At 45.4% G+C, this 24719-nt stretch overlaps 1 protein-coding gene across 2 annotated transcripts in view; it reads left to right on the top strand.

Moving 5' to 3' along the window:
* The window catches only part of LOC144508384 (cell adhesion molecule CEACAM5-like), a 63692-nt gene extending 51253 nt beyond the window's left edge, over positions 1-12439 (top strand). For both annotated transcript variants that reach the window (XM_078236252.1, XM_078236253.1), the window contains exons 8-10: positions 1793-2056; positions 6208-6315; positions 11921-12439. In XM_078236252.1, coding sequence (XP_078092378.1) covers positions 1793-2056; positions 6208-6315; positions 11921-11928 — 380 coding nt within the window. In that variant the 3' untranslated portion in view covers positions 11929-12439. The remainder of the gene's footprint in view (positions 1-1792; positions 2057-6207; positions 6316-11920) is intronic.
* The last annotated feature ends 12280 nt before the right edge of the window (positions 12440-24719 follow it).

The raw sequence follows: 24719 nt of genomic DNA, 5'->3' as shown, positions 1-24719 counted from the left end.
AGTTCACCGATCCCAGATGACAAATGGGTGATTAGCTCAGAGTTTGTTGACCACACTCTGATGGCAGCATTCTGATATCTAGCTGTCTATCCTACTCAGTCAAGATATAACCTTCCTTATGGTTCCCCCACACCCATTGTTCCAGTTGTGTCCATACCTACTCATAATGTGACTGCCAAACCATGCACTTGTTGATACAATGACATAGAGTCATGGAGGTTTACAGCATGGAAACAGGCCCTTTTTTTTTGGCCCAATTTGTCCATGCTGCCCAATTTTTACCACTAAGCTAGTCCCAATTGCCTGCTTCTGGCCCAGATATCTCTATACCCGTCTTACCTATGTAACTGTCTAAATGCTATTTAAAAGACAAAATTGTACCCGCCTCTACTACTACCTCTGGCAGCTCATTCCAGACACTCACTACCCTCTGTGTGAAAAAGCTGCCCCTCTGGACCTTTTTGTATTTCTCCCCTCTCACCTTCAACCTATGCCCTCCAGTTTGAGACTCCCTACCTTTGGGGAAAGATGTTGACTATCCATCTTATCTATGCCCTTCAATATTTTATTGATCTCGATAAGATCACCCCTAAGCCTTCTACGCTCCAGAGAAAACAGGGAGGAGATTTTATTTTCTTTCAGAGGGTCGTTAGTCTGTTGAATTCTCTTCCCCAGGGGGCAGTGGGGGCTGGGTCACCAAACATTTTCAAGGCTGAATGAGACAGGTTTTTCTTAGACAAGGGAGTCAAGGTTGATTGGAGGAGGGAGGGGTGGCGAGGAGGTAGATGGCAGACAGGAACGTAGAGCTGAGTCCACAAGCAGATTAGTCATGATCTTATCCAGTGACAGCAAGGGCCAGAAGGGAAGAATGGCCTCCTCCTGCTCCTAAGTCCTCTGTTGCTATGTTTCTGTGACAACGTGAGTGGCATGGTGGCATAGTGGTTAGCACTGCTGGCTTACGACACCAGGGATCCGTGTTCGATTACCAACTTGGGTCACTGTCTGTGTGAACTTTGTACATTCTCCCCGTGTCTGCGTGGGTTTCCTCCGGAAACTCCAGTTTCCTCCCACAAGTCTTCAGGACGTGCTGGCTAGATGCATTGGCCGTCCTAAATTCTCCCTCGGTGTACCCGAAAGGCGCTGGAGTGTGGCAACTCGGGGGATTTTCACAGTAACTTCATTGCAGTGTTAATGTAAAGTAAAGTTTATTTATTAGTCACAGGTAGGCTTACATTAACACTACAATGAAGTTACTGTGAAAATCCCCGAGTCGCCACACTCTGGCACCTATCCGGGTACACCGAGGGAGAATTTAGCATGGCCAAGGCACCTAACCAGCACATCTTTCGGACTGTGAGAGGAAACCAGAGCACCCGGAGGGAACCCACGCCAAGACAGGGAGAACGTGCAGACTCCACACGGACAGTGACCCCAGCCGGCCATCGAACCCGGGTCTCTGGCGCTGTGAGGCAGCAGTCCTAACCACTGTGCCACCGTGCTGCCCTAATGTGAGTGTACTTGTAACAATAAATAGATAAGCTTCAACTGGATTATTAACTGGTTTATTCTTTGACTAGTTGTCTGGTAAATAGCGAGATTAGTAGGTTGACAATCAGATCAGTTGATAGAATTATTGGTTGATTGACATTTCCGGTTAGAAAAACCATGTACGCCCACATAATAGTAAAGCAGATTAAAGTCATTAAATGTCATTCTCTAGCAGTCGTTCCATAGAGGTATAGAGTCTCCTACTGCCCTGATGTTATATTTTTATCTGCTCATATGTCTGCAGATGGACCCTATCAAACCGAATTGCTGATGGCGTCAAAGGAACATACGATTCTCTACGGATCCAACGTTACCCTCGCGTGCGAAGTGGAGTCCTTTCCACCTTCCAAATTTCGGTGGTATCGAAATGGGGTCAATCTGCACCATGACAAAGAGCAGTTGATCATCAGTAACATCACCCAGGACAACTCGGGCAATTACACGTGTGAAACCTACAACGAGAAAACAAGGCTCGTGCAACAAAAATCTATGCAAATCTTTCCGACGGGTAAGTAACCACCTGTGTAAGGTTTCCATGAATCTTTGTTGCAAAATATGAGAAGAAGAAAAAAGGAATCATTTGAGTTAGATCAGCTCACAGTTGCCAGAATCAGGATAAGACCCCACTCTCAGCCCTCTTCCGAATCGGGCCAATAGTTTGATGTAGTTTTCTATCACTCTTTGTGACCTTTTTTTTATATGTCCTCTTTGAGCCGGAAGCAAAAATGTCACATTTCTCGCTCCGCCAGAGGATCAGTGACTGTCAGACCTGAAGACTCATTTAAAAACTCACCCCCCCACCCACCACCCCGGGTCCTTAGTGGCTCTGAGTTTGATTGTCGGAGGCTTTAAGCTGGGCCGCCAGAGACAAGACATGAAAACAGACGGTGTGGGAAATACTCGGCAGGCCTTATAAGGAGAGATTGAGCAGTTTAGGCCTCTACTCATTGGAGTTTAGAAGAATGAGAGGAGATCTAATTGAGGTAAAGTATATTTATTAGTCACAAGTAGGTTTACATTAACACTGCAATGAAGTTACTGTGAAAATCCCCTAGTAGCCACACTCCGGCACCTGTTTGGGTACACCGAGGGAGAATTTAGGACGACCAATGTATCTAGCCATTATGTCCTGAAGACTTGTGGGAGGAAACTGGAGTTTCCGGAGGAAACTTACGCAGACACGGGGAGAACGTACAAACTCCACACAGACAGTGACCCAAGCTGGTAATCGAACACGGATCCTTGGTGTCGTAAGCCAGCAGTGCTAACCACTGTGCCACTGTGCCAATCACGTTGTCACAGCATATGTGAAGCAATAGAGAGACAGAGCTAATACTTCAGGTCTGTGAAATGAGCCAGTCCGGTATATGCTGACTTACATATCATCACAGGCCTGAGTAATGGCTCCAGTCGGCAGGGGGAGGCTGCCCAACCTTCAGTTGTAATGAGTGACAATCAGTTAGGAGTGGCACAGTGGTTAGCACTGCTTCCTCACAGCGCCAGGGACCTGGGTTCAATTCTGGCCTTGAGTGACTTTCTGTGTGGAGTTTGCATGTTCTTCCCATGTCTGCTTGGGTTTCCTCCGCATGCTCCGGTTTCCTCCCACAGTCCAAAGCTGTGCAGGTTAGGTGGATTGGCCATGCAAAATTCTCCCTCAGTGTACCTGAACAGGTGCTGGAGTGTGGCTACTGGGGATTTTCACAGTAACTTCATTGCAGTGTGAATGTAAGCCTGCTTGTGACTAATAAATATACTTTACCTCAATTAGATCTCCTCTCATTCTTCTAAACCCCAACAGGTAGAGGCCTAAACTGCTCAATCTCTCTTCATAAAACAAGCCCTTCATTCCTAGATTCAATATAGTGAACCTTCCCCCCGCAACTCCCTCACCCGCACCCCCCTCTCACCAGCCCTCTGCCCGCCTCCCTGACCCGTCCTCTTATCTCCACCACAGTGAAAATGGGGGAGACACCCACTGGTGCATCCTTATGTTTCCTCCCCAGCTACTGGTCTGTCAGCCTGACCTAAGTCTTCTTCCTATCCTCCCAGCCCCAAGAATGTTGGGATCTTTTATGTAATCCATATCTATTACCCTTCCCTGCAAAAACCTTTGCCGATTTTACGGAGCTATTGTAAAATAAACTCACAAAGTGTTGCCGTTAATTACCAGGAAATTCTTGCTATCAAGCACGTGTTAGAACCCTGATATACAGAGGGATCTGGATGTCCTAGAAACATAGAAGATAAGAGTAGGAGGAGGCCATATGGCCCTTTGAGCCTGCTCCGCATTTATCACGATCATACCTGATCATCCAACTCAATAGCCTAATCTTGCTTTCTCCCCATTATCTTTGATCCCATTCGCCCCAAGTGCTATATCGAGCCGCCTCTTGAATACATTCAATGTTTTGACATCAGCTACTTCCTGTGGCAATGAACTCCACAGGCTCACCACTCTTTAGGTGGAGAAATGTCTCCTCATCTCCGTCCTAAATGGTCTATCCTGAATCGTCAGACTGTGAGCCCTTGTTCTGGACACCCCCACCATCGGGAATATCCTTCCTGCATCTAACCTGTCTCGTCCTGTTAGAATTATATAAATCTCTATGAGATCCCCCCTCATTCGTCTGAATTCCAGCGAAAACAATCCTAACCTAGTAAATGTATGTAACTCATACATCAGTCCCGCCATTCCCGGAATCAGCCTGGCAAACCTTCGCTGCACTCCCTTGCGAGCAAGAACATCCTTCCTCAGAAAAGGAAACCAAACTGCACACAATATTCTAGGTGTGGCCTCACCAAGGCCCGATGTATGAATCACAAAAAAGGTAGTATGCAGGCCACAGTAAGTGAATAGGAAGACAAATGGAATGGTGGCCTTTATTGCAAGAGGAATGGAGTATAAAAAGAGGGAAGTTTTGTTACAACTATACAGGGCATTGGTGAGACCACACCGACAGAGTGCAGCATTGGCCTGCTTGTATAAGAAGGGATGTATAAATTTTAGAAGCAGTTCAAGGAAGGGATCGATGCCGGGGATTGTTGGAGATCTGGCATTGATGTTATCTGAGGTGGAAATATTGGTCAAGTTGGGCCTGTACCCATTGACATTGCAAGATTCAGAGGTGACCTTATTGATTTATACGAGGGGACTTGGCACGTTGGATGCTGAAAGGACATTTTCCCTTGTGGGAGAGACTAGGGATCTGTAGCCCACAAGGGGTCTCCTATTTACGATGGAGATAAGAAAAATCTTGGATTCCCATTTCCAGGGAGCAATGGAGATAGAGTGGAATATTTTTAAGTCAGAAGTAGATAGAATGTATCAGCCATGACCATAATGAATGATGGAGCAGGCTCGAAGGGCCAAATGGTCTACTCCTGCTTCTGGTTTCTATGATAGAAATCATAAGTCACTAACCAGGGTGTTAGAAAGTTAAGGACTATGGACATGCATTTATTGATAATGTAGCTTGTGTATGTGCAATGTTAATGATTGGATATAGTAATTAGGCAAGCCTAGAGTTGTTGTAATTGGTTAATCGTTAGCATGGGAAACAAACCAAGAAATTAGAGCTATTAGTTGGGATTGGATATTGACTGCTTTCGAATTTATGTTCAATTTCGATGAGTGTATGTTAATTATTTGCTGATGAGCCAGAGGGCATAATTGCCATTGTATTTCTTTGTTCAGGGAGTCTGTAAGCCACATGCAGATTCCCTGCTTGAAATAAAAGCCAATTTAAACTCCAAAGCTTAATCTGGTCTTTTGAGGGGAGCACAGAATGGACCAGCTGGCGAGCCCCTTTTCCCCACAACAATATGCAATGGCATCTTTTTTCTGTTGCAATGAACTGCTCTGACTGAAAAGAAGGAATATCAGATAGTGTGTGTGTGTGTGTATAATGGTGGCTGGAGAACCGCTGCCTAAATATAACCTTTGCAAGTGTGTATGTGGGTGGATAGGGTAACTTTGTGTTCCTTCAGGATTTTAGCAGGGTGGTACTATTTTTACCAAACACGGGCAGCTTTCCTGATCAAAATGCAAACTTAATCCAATTCAACTGCATACATTTTCATGAAAGGAATTGATTTGGGGTTTATAATCCGGTTTCAAATGGACCCAATATTTTGCTCAGAGAAAAGGTGAGGTGATGGGACAAAGTACACAAGAAAACAACTGATACGTATATCTGCCAAAATTGACAACCTGATTTGTAATTGGAGTTAATTTATCAATCGTGTTCATGATTATCAGTTTAAAAATGAAACTTGACTGATTCTTCCTGATGTATGAAGTGTACTTGTTTCTGAGTTTGGCTAAAAAGAGATATGCCATTGAAGCCTTTCAACCTGCACTCATCAGGACAATTTGCAAGGATACCAAATTATAAAGGGAGCAATAATTTAGGCCGTCCAATCAGAGTCTACTTGCCAAACAATCAGCACTCTATTCAAGTGCAATATAAATTATTGCTCTCTATACAATTTGACGTTCTTGTGAATTGTCCTGATGAGTGCCAGGTGAAAAAATTTGATGGTGTGTCTCTTTCTCCAGCAATACTCAGGCTCTGTACACCAAAAGGCTTTTTCTACTTATTTTGGTGGCAAGATCGTGTCAATTACTTCACCTGCCTCCCCTCCCACCCTTTCTTTCAGAAACAGACGATCTTGAAGATTACAAGAATAAGTCCTGGATTGCCGCTGCTGTTGTTGGTGTCCTGGCCCTGATTGCCATCTGCGCTTGTGTAATCTTCAAGCAGCGAGGTATGTGACTTTCATTTACTCACTCCTCACCCAACACGTCGGGCAAAATAATTTCCTGAGCTAACAGGATGCAAAGTCCTTTCCAGAATATTTGACTGGTGGCAGGGTGACACAGTGGTTAGCCTCACAGTGGCAAGGACCCGGGTTTAATTCCGGCCTTGGGTCACTGTCTGTGTGGAGTTTGCATTCTCACTGTGTCTGCATGGGTTTCCTCTGCGTGCTCCGATTTCCTCCCACAATCCAAAGATGTGTAGGTTAGGTGGATTGGCCATGCTAAATTGTCTCTTAGTGTCCAGGGATGTGAAGGTTAAGTGGATTGGCCATTGTAAACATGTGGCATTACTGGGATAGGGCGGGGTGGGCCTTGGTATGAGACGATTTCGGAGGGTTGGTGCAGACTCGATGGGCCAAATGGCCTCCTTCTATACTGTAGTGATTTTATAAATCTTCTATGATTCTATGAATAGAAAGGTTACTTATTACTTGGAAGGTGCAAGTCTAAATGCAGTGGAGGAACAGAGGGATCTCAGAGTATAAATACATCCAATCACCAAATGTTGCTCCATAGGTTAGCAAGGACCATAAAAAAGGCAAATCAAAGAAATTAGTTTGACTTTTAGAGTGATAGAATTGAAAAGTAGGGAAGTTAACCAGTATCAAACCTTGTCTCGACCACATTTGGAGCATTGCGTCTAGTTTTGGTCACCAATTTATCAAAAGGATATACAGTCACCGGAGAGGGTGTAGGGAAGATTCACAGGGATGAAACCCGGAACATTATCAGGAAAGGGTGAGATGTCTGCGCCATTTTCGTTTGGGTAAAGAAGGCTGAGGGGTGACCCACCAGAGGTCTTTAAAAGTATGAAGGGTTCCAATAGAGTGGATACAAAAAGAATGTTCCCACTGGCAGGGAAGAGTCATCACAGTGAGATAGTCACCAATAACTCCAATAGGGAATTCAGAAGAAACTTTTTTACCCGGAGATTGATCTGAATATGGAACTGGCCTCCACAAGGAGTGTTGGAAACGAATTGTACACACACATTTAAGGCAAAAATACAGAAGCATGTGAGGCAGAAAATAATATAGGGTCACTATGATGGGTTTAGATGAGAGAAGCTTGGACGAGACTCCAGTGGAACATAATCTGAGGCTGGTGTGGGGCAGGGACTGCTTGCTCTGGGCAACTGGTCCTTTCTTCTGTATCATATATCCTACAGACTTGCGTTATCTTCTCAAACAACTTGATGTGCACATTAATGAAAAGGCAAATTGAGTTTTTGTACATTCACAGGAAGTGGGTTTTGCTGGCTCGACCAGCGTTTATTGCCCATCCCTAATTGGCCTTCAGAAGGAAGTGGTGAGCTGCCTTCTCGAACCGCTGCAGTCCATGGGGCAGCATGGTGGCACAGTACTGCCTCACAGTGCCAGGGACCCTAGGTTCGGTTCCAGCCTTGGATGACTGTCTGTGTGGAGTTTGCACATTCTCCCCGTGTGTGCGTGGATTTCCTCCAGGTGCTCTGGTTTCCTCCCACGCTCCAAAGATATGTAGGTTAGGTGGATTGGACATGCTAAATTTCCCCTTAGTGTCCCAAGGTGTGTAGGTTAGGGGGATTAGCGGAGTAAATACATGGGGTTATGGGGCTCGGGCGGGAGTGTGGGCCTTGGTGAGATGCTCAGTTGGTGTAGACTCGACAGGCTGAATGGCCTCCATCTGCACTGTAGGGATTCTATGATTCTATCTGGTGATGTACCCATGTGTCTGCAGCACTTGTCCATCTGCAGTCATGGGTTTGGAAGGTGTTGCCTAAAGAACCTTGGTGAGTTCCTGCAGTGCATCTTGTGGATTGGACACGCAGCTGTCTGCGATTAGAAGAAATTAGTCATAATTTCTCACCACGCCCGAAAACACATTTCAATTCTAACAGTGTTGCAGTAACTGCCACATTGTTAGGAAGTTCAAAGCCCACCTCTTTTTTTCAAAGATCTTAATCTTGTTAAAATAATCTACCACAAGAACTCGTATTGCTGCCTGCAACTGACTTGCGGTCAGGCTTTTGTCATTTCGCAGCGTTTCGAGAAGCCTATGTATAATTTTAGACCTTTACTTCTGAATGGCACTTCTGAATGAATTCCTCAAACATCTGACTCACTTCTTTTTTTCATTTATGAGAAGTGGGTATCGCTGGCTGGGCCAAAATTTATTGCCCGCCTCTCACAGTCCTCCATTTCAGAGGGCATTTGAGTGTCAACCACATTGCTATGGATCTGAACTCACATGTAGTTCAGATCAGGTAAGGACAGCAGATTTCTTTCCCCTAAAGGATACTAGTGATGGGTTTTTACGACAATCAACAATGGTTTCATGTTAATTGTTAGACTTTTAAGTCCAGATTTTTATTGAATTCAAATTTCACCATCTGCCGTGGTGGGATTTGAACCAGGGTCCCCACATCTTGGCCTGGGTCTCTGGATGACTAGTCCAGTGAAAACACTACTACGCCACTGCCTCCTTTATCACCATTTTATTCAGAAACATTATCACAGAATCATTGAATCCTTACAGTGCAGAAGGAGGCCATTCGGCCCATTGAGTCCATACCGACCACAATCCCACCCAGGTCCTATCTCCGTAACCCTCATTTACCCTGTTAACCCCTGTGGTGGACCTCAGTTGTGCCTTTGTCCTATATGGACCACCGTTGTGTGTGCTTGTCATACCTGGACACATCCCCTTCCAGTTTGGGTCCTCCCCTCAGCACCTAGTATAAAGGTGGCTGTCTCCTCCCCCTTGTTCAGTCCAGGTCGGTTATTTGTTGGGATCTGCTCCTGATTCTGTTGTGAATAAAAGCCTACACTTATATTGGCATATCGGTAGTCTTTCGCCTTATTGATAGCGCATCAACCCCCCTGTCACTTGAGTCAAAATAACCTGGCCAATCAACCTAACCCACACATCTTTGGACTGGATATCAAAATGATGGTGGTGACGCCACAAGGCGAACAGGAGGACATTTGTTCTACACCAGACATTATGACATATTGCGTCTTTGAAACTCTTTCCTGTTCAGTTCTGGATTTCACCGATTATGACTACATGCGATGAATGGTTTTGCTGAGCGTTCCTGGGGGGAGCATTGGGGAGGGAATTGAAAAGGACCATTGCCCCCAGTTGTAGGAGCCGTGGGATTAATCCCTGCGATAATCCATGAGGAAAATTGAAAACAAACATCGCTGAGCTACAGAAATAACCGAAAGAATAGAGACAAGACTGAACTTGTCAAGGAAATGAATGAGTCATTTATTTTCAGCAGAATTTGAATCCCCCAACTTGAGCTGAACAAACGGAAAGTGAAATGTTTCTGATAGCAGCGGACAGATGGAGAGGAGAACACCATTCACGGCAACACCTTGTCTCCAGGCTGCTCCCGGGCCTAGAGATGTGAACACGGGGAGGAATGCAATCAATGGACTTCTGGTCACCCTATTATAGAAAGGATGTTATTGAACTAGAAAGAGTGCAGAAGAGATTTACTAGGCTGCTACCGGGACTTGATGGTTTGAGTTATAAGGAGAGGCTGGATAGACTGGGACTTTTTTCTCTGGAGCGTAAAAGGCTGAAGGGTGATCTTGTAGAAGCCTATAAAATAATGAGGGGCACAGATCAGCTAGATAGTCTCACTCTTTTCCCAAAGGTAGGGGAGTCTAAAACTAGAGGGCATGGGTTTAAGGTGAGAGGGGAGAGATACAAAAGTGTCCAGAGGTGCAATTGTTTCACACAGAGGGTGGTGAGTGTCTGGAGCAAACTGTCAGAGGTAGTAGTAATTACATGGGTAAGATGGGTATAGAGGGATATGGGCCAAATGCGGGCAATTGGGATTAGCTTAGGGGTTTAAAAAAAGGAGCAGCATGGACAACTTGGGTCGAAGGGCCTGTTTCCATGCTGTAAACCTCTATAACTCTATGACTCTATAACTTGTTGTATATCCTAATGATAAAACAAAAATCAATAAATTAAGCAAACATGAGAGGGGTGGGTGACTGCCCCAGGTGGGGCACTTTACCCAACAAAAGAACATCAAAGGAAACTTAACCAAAATATCATTTCTGGTGGGGCGGGGGGGGGAGTGCGTGATGATGTCCCCCTGCCCCAATGGCACACACTAGCCTGGAAGTGGATTTGTTATATACAGAATCAGAAAATCCCTACAGTGCAGAAGGAGGCCATTTGGCCCATTGAACCTGCACCAACAACAATCCCACTCAGACCCGACTTCCTTGGGTGGCACGGTTGCACAGTGATTAGCACTGCTGCCTCAAAGTGCCAGGGACCTGGGTTTGACTCTCGGTTTGGGTTACTGTCTCTGTGGAGTCTGCACGTTCTCCCCGTGTCTGCGTGGGTTTCCTCCGGGTGTTCCAATTTCCTCCCACAATCCAAAAGACGTGCTGGTTAGGTGCATTGGCCGTGCTAAATTCTCCCTCAGTGTACCCAAACAGGCGCCGGAGTGTGGTGACTAGGTAATTTTCACAATAATTTCACTGCAGTGTTAACATAAGCCTTCTTGTGGCATTAATAAAAAAATAAACTTTATATGTACCCTGCTGGTCCCCCTGACATTACGGGGCAATTTAGAATGGCCAATCAACCTAACCTGCACATCTTTGGACTGTGGGAGGAAACCCACACAAACACGGGGAGAACGTGCAAACTCCACACAGTCATCCGAGACTGGAATTGAACCTGGGTCCCTGGCGCTGTGAGGCAGCAGTGCTAACCACTGTGCTGCCATGCTTCCCCTGTAGCACCATACAAAACACTGGTGTAAGGGATGGGACTGTGTATTGAAAGACGTGGTGGAGGTTAATGTGATTGGGACAGTTTTGTGGCTTTGAGGTTCACCTGTCGTATGAGGAATGGTTGAGGACTCTGGGTTTTTCTCGTTGGAGTTTAGAAGGATGAGGGGGGATCTTATTGAAACTTACAAGATACTGCAAGACCTGGATAGAGTAGACGTGGAGAGGATGTTTCCACTCGTAGGAAAAACTAGAACCAGGGGGCACAACCTCAAACTAAAGGGACGATCCTTTAAAACAGAGATGAGAAGGAATTTCTTCAGCCAGAGAGTGGTGAATCTGTGGAACTCTGCCGCAGAAGGCTGTGGAGTCCAGGTCATTGAGTGTCTTTAAGACAGAGATAGATAGGTCCTTGGTTAAAAAGGAATCAGGGGTTATGGGGAAAAGACAGAAGAATGGGAATGAGAAAAATATCAGCCATGATTGAATGACTCAATGGGCCAAGTGGCCTAATTCTGCTCCTATGTCTCATGGTCTTCTGGTCTTGTGCACCAAACTGGGCTGAAAATGTTCTGGCGACCGCTCCCCCCACCCTGCCTCGCCAATGCCTATGTATGTCCACATACCTGTGACTGGAGGAAAAATGTTCGATTTTAAGTTCAATATCCTTCCAACCATTATTAGTGTGTGATTGTTATAAGTGCGTTAATCTGTAGTGCCCAGATGTCCTTGTGCGCAGTTTTGATATTGCGATGAATGTTGCCATCTCCTGCTGTTTCTCAGTTAATATTGTTTCCTCTCTGTTGGACAGGCGGCTAAGCTGCGGAGAGCACTTTGCTGAGGTCGCAGGTTCCACGACGGGACTTTCAGAAGTAAATGCTGAAAGCGTCTCTCTCTGGGATGTCAACCAACTGCTGAAACCCACTGGACAATGTCTTGGTCAATGAATGTTGTTGCTGAAACCTCATCAGGGCTGGGACAATATGGAGGCCAGCTTGACTTTGAAAGCGTGGCCAATGAGTGTTTGTCCTGATGGGTTCTTTTCAAAGGGGCAGGTCACTGTAATGATAAGCTTACATTAGAGTTGTGTGATAGCGCTGTTCTAATTTATACCAGTTACCGACTTTTACCTTCTGCCTTAATGCTTCACCAAAAAATACCAGTCACAGAAATAAGGAATGGACACTGCTGAATCACAAAGGATTACGGGTATTCGCGAGTTGAGACTGGCTTCTAACTGGTCCGTGGTCCATGGGTGCGTTTGCTTCAGTGTGTGCACTTAACCCATTTTCTCTCTGCCATTAAAATAAATTGTTGTCTTTGTAACTCACTGAGTCCACGATTTTAGTAAAGTTTATTTATTTGTCACAAGTAGGCTTACATTAACACTGCAATGAAGTTACTGTGAAAATCCCCTAGTGGCAGCACTCCAGTGCCTGTCGGGTACACTGGGAGAATTTAGCATGGCCAATGCACCTAACCAGCACGTCATTTGGACTGTGGGAGGAAACCCACGCAGACAATGTGTAGACTCCGCACAGACAGTGACCCAAGCCAGGAATTGAACCCAAGTCCCTGGCACTGTGAGGCAGCAGTGCTAACCACTGTGCCAACATGCCCTGCACAATGTTCAGCTTCATTCGCAACTCCTCAGATAATCGAGCAGTCTGTGTGCAGCAAGTTCTGGACAATATCCAGGCTTGGGCTAACAAGTGACAAGTAACGTTCAACGCCACACAAGTGCCAGGCAACGACCATCACCAACAACAGAGAATCTAACCATCTCCCCTTGGCATTCAATAGCATTACTGAATCCCCCACTATTAGCATCCTGGGGGTTACCATTGACCAGAAGTGGACTAACCATGTAAATACTGTGGCTACCAGAGCAGGTCAGAGGTTGGGAAAGTAACTCACTTTCCAACTCCCCAAACCCTGCCCAAGCCAAAGTCAGGATCGTGATGGAATACTCTCCACTTGCCTGGATGATAACAAGCTCAACATCATCCGGGACAAAGAAAACCACTTGATTGGCACCCCATCCACCACCTTAAATATTCACTTCCTCCACACACAGTGGAAACAGAGTGTACCAATTACAAGATGCACTGCACCAACCCACCCAGACTGCTTCGACAGCACCTTCCAAACCCACGACCACTACCATCTAGAAGGACAAGAGCAGCAGTTACCTGGGAACACCACCACCTGGAGGTTCCTCTCCAAACCACTCACCATCCTGACTTGGAAATATATTGGCCATTCCTTCACTGTCATTGGGTGACAACCCTGGAACTTCCTCCCTCACAGCACTGTGGTTGTACCGACACATGATGTGGAGATGCCGGTGTTGGACTGGGGTGAACACAGTAAGAGTTTTAACAACACCAGGTTAAAGTCCAACAGGTTTATTTGGTAGCAAATACCATTAGCTTTCGGAGCGCTGCTCCTTCGTCAGATGGAGTGGAAATCCGATTTCCACTCCATCTGACGAAGGAGCAGCACTCCGAAAGCTAATGGTATTTGCTCCCAAATAAACCTGTTGGACTTTAACCTGGTGTTGTTAAAGCTCTTACGGTGTACCTACACCACAGGGACTGCAGCAGTTCAAGAAGGCAGTTTACCACCACCTTTACAAGGGGCAATTAGGGATGGGTAATAAATGCTAGTCTAGCCAGCAAAACCCACATCCCAGATATGAATAAAACAAAAGGAGGCCTTTGCCCTACTCTGTTCGAGGGTAACCAGCCAGGACATGTATTCTGAGACTGAAACCTTTGTGTCAGCTGGACAGACAGGTTAGAACGATCTCCGTAGATATATTGTTAATACAGATTACAGTTTTTATGGAATATCACATCAGGCAACACGACAAAATAGTTAATCAGTGCCCCATCTAACAGCAGAAATGTTTGCACATTCGCAGCCTGGTTATCATTTTAAAATTCCTAAATTTGAAAGATGGAGGCGTGAGCTGTGAGAAAGATTAAGGGAGGAATTTTCAGCCGTTCATGCCAATGATTCTCTGCTCCTGCTGCTGTGAATGGAGACTTGGCTGGGTGCCAGATTCTCCAGCTTCACTTACAGTGCTGGCGGGGGTGGAAAATTCCAGCCTAATTTTCTTTTAATTTGTTCATGGAATGCGGGCTTCACTGACTAGACCAGCATTTATTGCCTGTCCCTAATTGCCTTCTAAGTCACTCACCGTTCTGAACTGGAAATATATCGGTCATTCCTTCACTGTCACTGGGTCAAAATCCTGGAACTCACTGTCTAACAGCACTGTGGCTGTACCTACACCTCAGGGACTGCATCCTTCAAGAAGGCGTCTATAAACGTTGAAAGTTGGGTGAGTTATTGCTATGCCAGCCTAGAAGATATACAGATAGACAGATAAATAGGACAGTTTTATGGGTTGACTCAAATCATACTGTTGTAGGGAAATATCCCTTACCAGTGCAGAATAGAAGTTGAGTCACAAATCAAGGTTCAAAGCGTGTCTTTATTGTACAATTACTGGGATCCCAGGGAGACCCCCGTAGCCAGCTCAGAAACAGTGGCTTGGCCACGTTGATCTCAATTGGATTACATCAGCCCTGGATCTTTATAGGGCTCCAAATTTGAGCGGGAACATTTGATTATGCATCTTTTTACAATATGTATAAAGTGGTCTGTCAGGTCAGGAAGTTCTCTGGGAGGCTTGTCAATTTGCATTTGTATGGTGTGTGTTCGTGTTAATGGGATTACTTGGTCCTGCCCCGGTGTCTAAATGCGTTTCCCATTATCATCTCTATGTGTCCCCTTATTTGAATTTGATCCTATTGTCCCGTGTCTGTGTTTCCTGCTTGTGAGATTGAGTGTTAATGTTATCCTGTCTTGTTGGATGTCTGGAGTACTTCATTCTAACCTTTTATTCTTATATCTTGGTTTATCAGATTTTTATGTCTGCCTTGGCCGAATTAGTAATGTTTCAGTGATAGCTTGGTTTTGATAACCCACTCTATGGCTCGTTTCATAGGGGTCTTGATCGTCCTTGACCAGTTTAAAATGCAGCTACAGGCTGTTGCTAGGCAGATTAGGGATCTCCCGCAGTTTCTGAAATTCGTGAGTCTCTCAGCTGTACAGGGGGGGACCCGATCGAATATCCATCCGGGGGTGCCCCTCTGCATTGTTGGCCCGTTATGAGTGGTGCCAATTAGTCCAATATGTAAATATGTTTGACGATGTAAAATATGGTTTTCTGTAAGATTTTCTCCTTCAGTCCCTCCTCTCGTCCAGGGGGTGCCATTCATGGCTGACCCCCCATGGACGACCTTCAGAGGAACAGTGATTTGTACAGCTGTTGTCCTTGTCGTTGCTCCTCTTCTTCTGTATCGTTGTTAAGTTCTTGCATCTGGATACTGGCAGTGGGTAGCATTTTTGATGTAATATTTGCACATATCACTTTAATACAGGTTAGGCCAAGGCAGAGTGTGAACAGGATGGCTACCACTAGGATTAATCCCTTCATAATATATGCTCCCCAAACTGTGTTAAACAGCCATCCTAACCACCCATCAGTCCCTGTTAACCCCTGTTTAAAGTTATCCAATTGCTTTTGTATCCCGGACATGGCTGCTGTTATGTTTAGTGTCTTGTCGTGTACGTATGTGATGCATTTTTCCTTGATGATGGTGCATACCCCCCCTTGTCTGGCTAGCTGATAGTCCACCGCATATCTCGTTTGTTGTGTGTATAGTCTGAGTTCTGCGAGTTCTTGGTCAATTGCGCCTAATGCTTGTAGGGTGTTGTTTCCTAAAATGGTCAGTCCACATATGAAGAAGTTCCTATTACTGGCACTGATCACCCCTGCGGCGCCTCCCAGGGATAGTGTCCCCAGAAATCCATATCCTAAAGAAGACCCTAGTGTGACAGGGGCCTGCCAGTCGGAGCAAAATTCTGCGCTGATGGCCCTGGTCACTATGCGTTTCTGGACATGCCCTTCACTTGGGCATGGAACCGTGAGAGGTCTGATTGTCCCTACGGAAAAGAACCTTGGAGGCCTGTCTGTGGCCGTCATATATACATTTTTAAATAAAACACGTACCCGTCTTTAACCCGATAACATGCATTACCCCGGTGTCGTTTGACCGCATGGCCCCATCTTGTGGAACCTTCCCTCCCCCTGGACTGTCCACTTGATTGTACCTCTTGGTGAGAATCAAATGGATATGTCCCTGAGGCTGAGCTTACGTGGGTGCTGTTGCACTTGCCACACATAAGCTGCCTACCCGCGGTGACTGCAATGCATTTTTGTTGCTTGCAGTCACAAGTGAAGTGTCCTTCCCGGACCCGGCACTCCTGGAGAGCACAATGTGCCTCAGCGCACGAATCATTTTTAGGGACAAAGGCATGCACGCACCCCCATCCCTCTCCCTTAAAACATTGTGGGTAGTTCCCAAGTGTCTCCTCCGGTTGGGGTCCCGTCCCCCTTAGAATTCCCGGCTCAGTGAGCTCTACACACCTTCCTTGTATCCCTTGCTTAAAGTACCCAATATGTTCTTTGCAGGGTGCCCCCGATGTGTCAATAGTGAATAACTCTTGTGGGAGCCACCCTGGTGTTGCGATGAATAGGGAGTTTACTGATCGCGCTGAGGGGTAACAAGCGGTCCTATTCCCATAGATCTGGATGTGTGTTTTCAGGAATAGGTTTCCTTCCATGATTGGTGGTTCTGCTCCCCTAACCCCCATATGTTGGAGTGTATTTACAATGGTCAGGGTTATTATCAGATATGTCCCTGTTCCCATATCGCTCTTTTTTTTTTTTTCAACAGTATTTTACAATTACAGTATATACAGAAAATAAACAGGCAATTAAATTAAAAGTAGTTGGTTCCGACGTCTTGATAGTAGATCTGGTCCTGGTTCCTGTTGAAGTTGAATGAGCAAAACGGTATCTTTTAGTTCATTTGTTCTCATATAGTTTTAATTGGGTCCAGTGTTTCCAGACCCCCTGTCCCCTTATATCTATACAGGCACAGGTATCTCCGCTAATAATGACCTCGTAAGGTCCGTGCCATCTTGGGGCAAATCCTGGTTTTGCAGGAAGCACTTTTGTTAATACCCGGCTCCCGGCTTTTGGGACTTCTGGTAATATTTCAGAGTCCCCCTCTGCGTCGACCTGTGCCTGATTAGAAATTACGGACCGGCGCATCCCCTTCAATTGGGTGCTAAGGTCTCGGATGTATTGTCAGATACATCCATTCATTTGTATGTAGTCTTATCAAAAGACATCGCTTTCCCCATTAAAATCACATGCCATACAGTTCCGATCTTTATATGAGTACTCTTACACTATCTCTAATTTGATCATTTGTTTGCGTGCAAGCGCTACACCACAGTACTTCACAAAATAATTATGTCTTTATCCATGCCCAATATAGTATATGAATATATCATACAAAGTTGGTTAAGGCTTTTCAGGATTTGATGTTATTCTTGTGTCTATATGGCAGTGCTATACTGTATAATAAAAATAATCAAGCGGCAGTTGTATCATACCACTTTACACATCGTACCCGTGATATCCAAACCCTTTTAATTTAAGCCGTTTCTTTTTTTTTAAACTGAGCTCCAGATCGAAACCCCCGCACTCTAGGAAAAGTAACAGGCGCCGAATCAAAATCAAAGCAGGTACAATACATACCAGTTATTTGATTAGGAACATTTTGGTTTCTTAACTGGCTAGGTTTTAAGCTTTGCAGTGCTTTTATATTTGGCAAACCTTGAACCTTGATGGCTCATGAAATTCCGACGGCAGTACATAATTTTAACTAGTTCAGAATACTAAACTATCTGACGTTCGCAAATCGCGATATTCTGCGATTAATACTGTATTTCACTGACTTGATACACTTTAAACTGATTCATAGACCTCAGTCTTTTGTTCCTGCTTTTCTACCTTTCCACAAAATAACTTATTTTCTTCTCTTAACTCCTCAACTAACTCTTATAATTTCTACTTCAAGACAAAGGAAAGAGCACATGCTTCCTTCCAAGGTTTAAATCCTTTCTTAACATTAAAACAAACAACAACAAAGCATCCACGCAACCACTTTGTTTAAACACACACAGACACACACATGGAAGCTTCCAAAAGTCATTCCACAGTACATCCTTTTTCATTCAAACTTATCATTTCAGACTGGGATGAGTGTAAAACATTCAAAGAGAATACTGAACATTGATTAAGACAATCGCTTTTATTCTTCTTTCTTCCAAACTGTAATTGACTCAAAGCAGAAGTAAATTCAAGAAATCCTATCACTTGAATCTTTACAGTTTTAACACTCTCCCAGCCCCCCTGAGGCTAAACCAAGGTGCAATGTACTGCACCTACTGCCTGTAGCAAACATTCCACAGGAACAAAGAGCTCCCTGCTCTCAATCTAATTACAACAACAACCACCTACATTCGACAAGCTACCAGATCTCACAAACACACTGAAATACAAAAACTAAGATCTCTCCTATCCATCTGCTGCCTTTCCCCTGGCGTAAAAGGCTTATAGGTTGCCTTTGGTTGTGCTAACGTCCCTCCTCTCGTGACTGGCGCTAGATTATAATTGTCTATGTTTTCTTTTGATGCTGGAGTGGCTGTATGTTTCTGCACTGACTCGTATGGGCGCCGAGGGTCCGTTTCCTCTGATCTCTGCGTTATCTCCGCAGTGTGGTTTCTGTATTCTAATTCCCTCACTCTCTCCTGTAATACTTTAATTTGCTCTGTCTCTTTGTGTCTCTCCTCCATAGAGGCATTTACTTCCTCAATTAGTCCAGCTAACTGGGTCACTAATATTACTCCCATTACTTTTGTTTTGTCCCGTTTAACTCCGTCTACCCACTTTCTTTGATCTTCTAAAGTTTGTGATGCGTTCCACCCGTTCCGTTTCATCTTTGCAACAATCGCTTCTCTGGCTAACAGATACTTCAAAATGAGAGCTACTGCAGTTTCTCCCTTAACAACGTGGTCTGCCATTTTTCTGTCTAGCAGTCCTGCAACCCCCGCATGCTGGCTGCTACAGTAAAAGTGCCTCAACTCTCTCCCTTATCTCCTGTCACTGATACTGCCCCAGCACCGTCTGTATTGCTGTAGGTTCTCGTAGTGAGGTTCCAGTGGGTCTCTTTCCCCTGGGCTCCCCCAACTATTCCTGACACCTCACGCTTGGACTATTTTGTGTTGTCTTATTGGGATGTGTGCTGGTTGTTTAGTGGGTTTGTCCGCCCCTGTTCCCAGCCCCTCTAAGTACAACGCCTCCCGCTCGGCCACCACCCCCACTAGCAGGGTTGATCCGTTACCCCCCAAAACCGGGTATCCTGCTATGGGCTGTGGTGTTCCCTACAGACGAACAAGGTTATCAAACTCCGCCCGGGTCCCTAATGGATCCTCCGTCGTCGTGTCTCTTGGTCAGGATGGATCGGGTCCACTTTTCCTCAACACTTACACACCTGTACTCTGTTATCAAAGCCCCTGTTATAGTTAGTAACTGTATCGACTCTGAGGTTGTTCGTCCCTTCAGAGTCAGTGTTGTTACCCGATTTACACTGTCCGTGCCTTGCACCCTGAGTGCCTGTGCCTCTTAGCGCCCGCTTCAAAACCCAACCTTAGCGTGGGAGATTTCTCCTCTTAACGTCCAGTTTAGGGTAGGGCACCTTGAGTCAAGCACTCCCTTGTCCTATTGCCTTGGCACAGACAGCGGTTTCATTTACAATCCTGGGTTAGTTACACCAATTAGTTCTGCATGCGGTACTTATCTTTATATTAGTCTTAATTCCTGTTATCAAATAGCCCAAAACCTGCTATCTTTACCTCTGGTCCTTTACTCCTATTAAAGTTAAAAGTTACTTACCTTCTTCCACGCGGTCGTTCTGACCTGTACCTCTTTAGTGCGGACTTCTGTTTCAATTTAAAAACTTAGGCAAGATTATACAGTTCTACAAGACAACAATACTTAAAACAGACAAACCCTAACCCTTAAAGGTACCTCACTTTGAACGGAGACCTGCACTCGCCTTTGACTGCTCTGGATTTGTATCAGATTCGTTTAAATTTGATTCCGACTTTCAAACTGTGGCCATCAGTCAGAAGTCAGATATCAAATCCTGCCGTGACTACGCCATTTTGTTGTAGGGAAATATCCCTTACCAGTGCAGAATAGAAGTTGAGTCACAAATCAAGGTTCAAAGCGTGTCTTTATTGTACAATTACTGGGATCCCAGGGAGACCCCCGTAGCCAGCTCAGAAACAGTGGCTTGGCCACGTTGATCTCAATTGGATTACATCAGCCCTGGATCTTTATAGGGCTCCAAATTTGAGCGGGAACATTTGATTATGCATCTTTTTACAATATGTATAAAGTGGTCTGTCAGGTCAGGAAGTTCTCTGGGAGGCTTGTCAATTTGCATTTGTATGGTGTGTGTTCGTGTTAATGGGATTACTTGGTCCTGCCCCGGTGTCTAAATGCGTTTCCCATTATCATCTCTATGTGTCCCCTTATTTGAATTTGATCCTATTGTCCCGTGTCTGTGTTTCCTGCTTGTGAGATTGAGTGTTAATGTTATCCTGTCTTGTTGGATGTCTGGAGTACTTCATTCTAACCTTTTATTCTTATATCTTGGTTTATCAGATTTTTATGTCTGCCTTGGCCGAATTAGTAATGTTTCAGTGATAGCTTGGTTTTGATAACCCACTCTATGGCTCGTTTCATAGGGGTCTTGATCGTCCTTGACCAGTTTAAAATGCAGCTACAGGCTGTTGCTAGGCAGATTAGGGATCTCCCGCAGTTTCTGAAATTCGTGAGTCTCTCAGCTGTACAGGGGGGGACCCGATCGAATATCCATCCGGGGGTGCCCCTCTGCATTGTTGGCCCGTTATGAGTGGTGCCAATTAGTCCAATATGTAAATATGTTTGACGATGTAAAATATGGTTTTCTGTAAGATTTTCTCCTTCAATACAATGGAGTGGGGGCGGGGGGAGGACAAAACCCACACTGAGTGGATATCGATCCATAATAGACAGAGGTTCCCATTGGCCAAGCTAAAATCCAGAGCTAAGGTTAATTGGCCATAGTCCATTCAAGAGGGGCAATAGGTTATGGAGATTGAGGGGTGTCATCTCACATCAAGCATGGGGTAAGATGAGGAGGCAGCTCCCTCATGAGGGACCGCAGTCAGTAGGGGGATTGAACATGCACCCTGGCCTTACTCTATATCAGTCTGGTCAACAGAGGTAACACTGACTCCGAAATCTGGTGGTACAGTGGTTAGCACTGCTGCCTCACAGCGCTAGGGACCCAGGTTCGATTCCCAGCTTCAGTCACTGTGTGTGTGGAGACTGCACGTTCTCCCTGTATCTGCATGGGTTTCCTCTGCGTCCTCCGGTTTCCTCCCTCAGTCCAAAAGACATGCTGGTTACATGCATTGGCCATGCTAAATTCTCCCTCAGTGTACCCGAACAGGTGTCGGAGTGTGGCGACTGGGGGATTTTCACAGTAACTTAACTGCAGTGTTAATGTAAGCCTACTTGTGACACTAATAAATTAACTTTAAACTTTACACAGGCTGTTGTAAAGCACAGAGAGTATAAAACTGAGACAAATGTAAGTAAATTCCTAATCCCTCTGCACTGGGACACTTTTCCCCCCATGTGTCAGCAGATACCTGGGAACCACCTGGAGGTTCCCCTCCAAGTCACTCGCCATCCTGACTTGGAAATATATTGGCTGTTCACTTCACTGTTGTTGGGTCAAAAACTCCCTCCCTAACAGCACGGTGGGTTTACCTACAACAGATAGACTGAAGCAGTTCAAGAAGCTGGATCACCACCACCTTCTCAAGGGACCATGATGTGGAGATGTCGGCATTGGACTGGGGTGGGCACAGCAAGAAATCTCACAACACCAGGTTAAAGTCCAACAGGTTTACTTGGAATCACGAGCTTTCGGAGCACTGCTCCTTCATCAAGTGAGTCACCGGAGGAAGGAGCAGTGCTCCGAAAGCTCATGATTTAACCTGGTGTTGTGAGACTTCTTACTGTTCTCAAGGCACAATTAGGGTTGAGCAATAATTGCTGGTCTGATCAGCAATGACCACATCCCATTAACAAAAAATAATAAACGAAACAATCTGTGCAGTTAAACAAGATTTATGCTTGTTTCCCACTCAGACAGTGACATGAACTTTCACAAAAGTGAATATTAAGGAGGCATCTTTACTCAACTTGCTGCAAGATCGACAGGCCAGCTCAACACAAGTCACCTTGAGTTTGTTTTGCACTGGCGCCACCTTCGGCCATTTCAATGATGCAGGTTACTGGTACCCTCTGGTGGCCAGAGTAGCCTCTGGCAGCATTTTCTCCACAAAGCCATCAGGGTATAAGTTCCCCAGATGCCACTGCATGCCTTGAGCCTAAAAGCAGCTCTGACACTTCATTGCAGGGCTGGGAGGGATACCGTGATATCGGAGATGCCATCTTTCACATTGGTCGCTAAACCACACCCCAGTCAGCCTCTCCCTCTTATATAGGCAATGCTTCATTGTGTAAGGACAGAATTCTATTATTTTATTCATTGTTCGGAGGTGGGAGTTGGTGGCTGGGCCAGCTTTTATTATCCATCCCTAATTGCCCTTGAACTGAGTGGAGCAGCTTGCTGGGCTATTTCAGAGGTAGCCATGATGTGGAGATGCCGGCGTTGGACTGGGGTAAGCACAGTAAGAAGTCTCACAACACCAGGTTAAAGTCCAACAGGTTTATTTGGCAGGGCTGTGACAAGTGGTGTTCCTCAGGGATCAGTGCTTGGACCTTTGCTGTTTGTAATATAGATAAATGATTTGGAGGAAAATGTAACTGGATTGATTAGTAAGTTTGCGGATGACACAAAGTTTGGTGGATTTGCGGATAGCGATGAGGACCATCAGAGGATACAGCAGGATATAGATCAGTCGGAGACTTGGGCGGAGAGATGGCAGATGGAGTTTAATCTGGACAAATGTGAGGTAATGCATTTTGGAAAGTCTAATACAGATAGGAAATACACAGTAACTGGCAGAACCCTTAGGAGTATTGATAGGCAAAGGGATCTGGGTGTACAGGTACACAGGTCACTGAAAGTGGCAATGCAGGTGGAGAAGGTAGTCAAGAAGGCATACGGCATGCTTGCCTTCATCGGCCGGGGTATTGAGTTTAAAAATTGGCAAGTCATGTTGACGCTTTATAGAATCTTAGTGAGGCCGCACTTGGAATATAGTGTTCAATTCTGGTTGCCACACTACCAGAAGGGTGTGGAGGCTTTGGAGAGGGTACCAGGATGTTGCCTGGTATGGAGGGCATTAGTTATGAGGAGAGGTTGGAGAAACTTGGTTTGTTCTCACTGGAGCGACGGAGGTTGAGGGGAGACCTGAAAGAAGTCTACAAGATTATGAGAGGCATGGACAGAGTGGATAGTCAGAAGCTTTTTCCCAGGGTGGAAGAGTCAATTACTAGGGGGCATAGGTTTAAGGTGTGAGGGGCAAGCTTTAAAAGAGATGTACGAGGCAGATTTTTTACACAGAGAGTGGTGGGTGCCTGGAACTCTTTGCCGGGGGAGGAAGTGGAAGCAGATATGGTCGTGACTTTTAAGGGGCGTCTTGACAAGTACATAATGAGATGGGAATAGAGGGATATGGTCCCTGGAAGCATAGGGGGTTTTAGTTAAGTCAGGCAGCATGGTCGGTGCAGACGTGGAAGGCCGAAGGGCCTGTTCCTGTGCTGTAATTTTCTTTGTTCTTTGTTCACTTGCTTTCGGAGCCGCAAGCTCCTTCTTCAGGTGAGTGAGGACTTGTGTTCACAAACAGGGCATATAAAGACACAAACTCAATTTACAAGATAATAGTTGGAATGCGAGTCTTTACAGGTAATCAAGCCTTAAAGGTACAGACAATGTGAGTGGAGAGAGGGTTAAGCACATGTTAAAGAGATGTGTATTGTCTCCAGCCAGGACAGTTAGTGAGATTTTGCAAGCCCAGGCAAATTGAGGGGGTTACAGATAGTGTGACATGAACCCAAGATCCCGGTTGAGGCCGTCCTCATGTGTGCGGAACTTGGGTATCAGTTTCAGCTCAGCAATCCTGCGTTGTCGTGTGTCGTGAAGGCCACCTTGGAGAACTCCTTGGACGTGACACTACGGACTTCCGACAGAAACTCAGCACACATGGAGCAGTTGAACCAGGAGCACTCCTCGTCACAATGGATGTCTCAGCACTGTACACCAGCATCCCCCACGATGACGGTATTGCTGGAACTGCCTCAGTACTCAACGCCAACAACTACCAATCTCCAGATGCAATTCTACAACTCATCCGCTTCATCCTGGACCACAATGTCTTCACCTTCAACAACCAGTTCTTCATCCAAACACATGGAACTGCCATGGGGACCAAATTCGCATCTCAAATATGCCAACATCTTCATGCACAGGTTTGAACAAGACCTCTTCACCGCACAGGACCTTCAACCGATGCTATACACTGGATACATCGATGATATTTTCTTCCTTTGGATTCATGGCGAACAATCATTGAAACAACTATATGATGAC

This window comes from Mustelus asterias, chromosome 20, assembly GCF_964213995.1.
Source record: "Mustelus asterias chromosome 20, sMusAst1.hap1.1, whole genome shotgun sequence".
NCBI classification, from domain to species: domain Eukaryota; kingdom Metazoa; phylum Chordata; class Chondrichthyes; order Carcharhiniformes; family Triakidae; genus Mustelus; species Mustelus asterias.
This window is presented reverse-complemented; position numbering and strand designations above follow the sequence as displayed.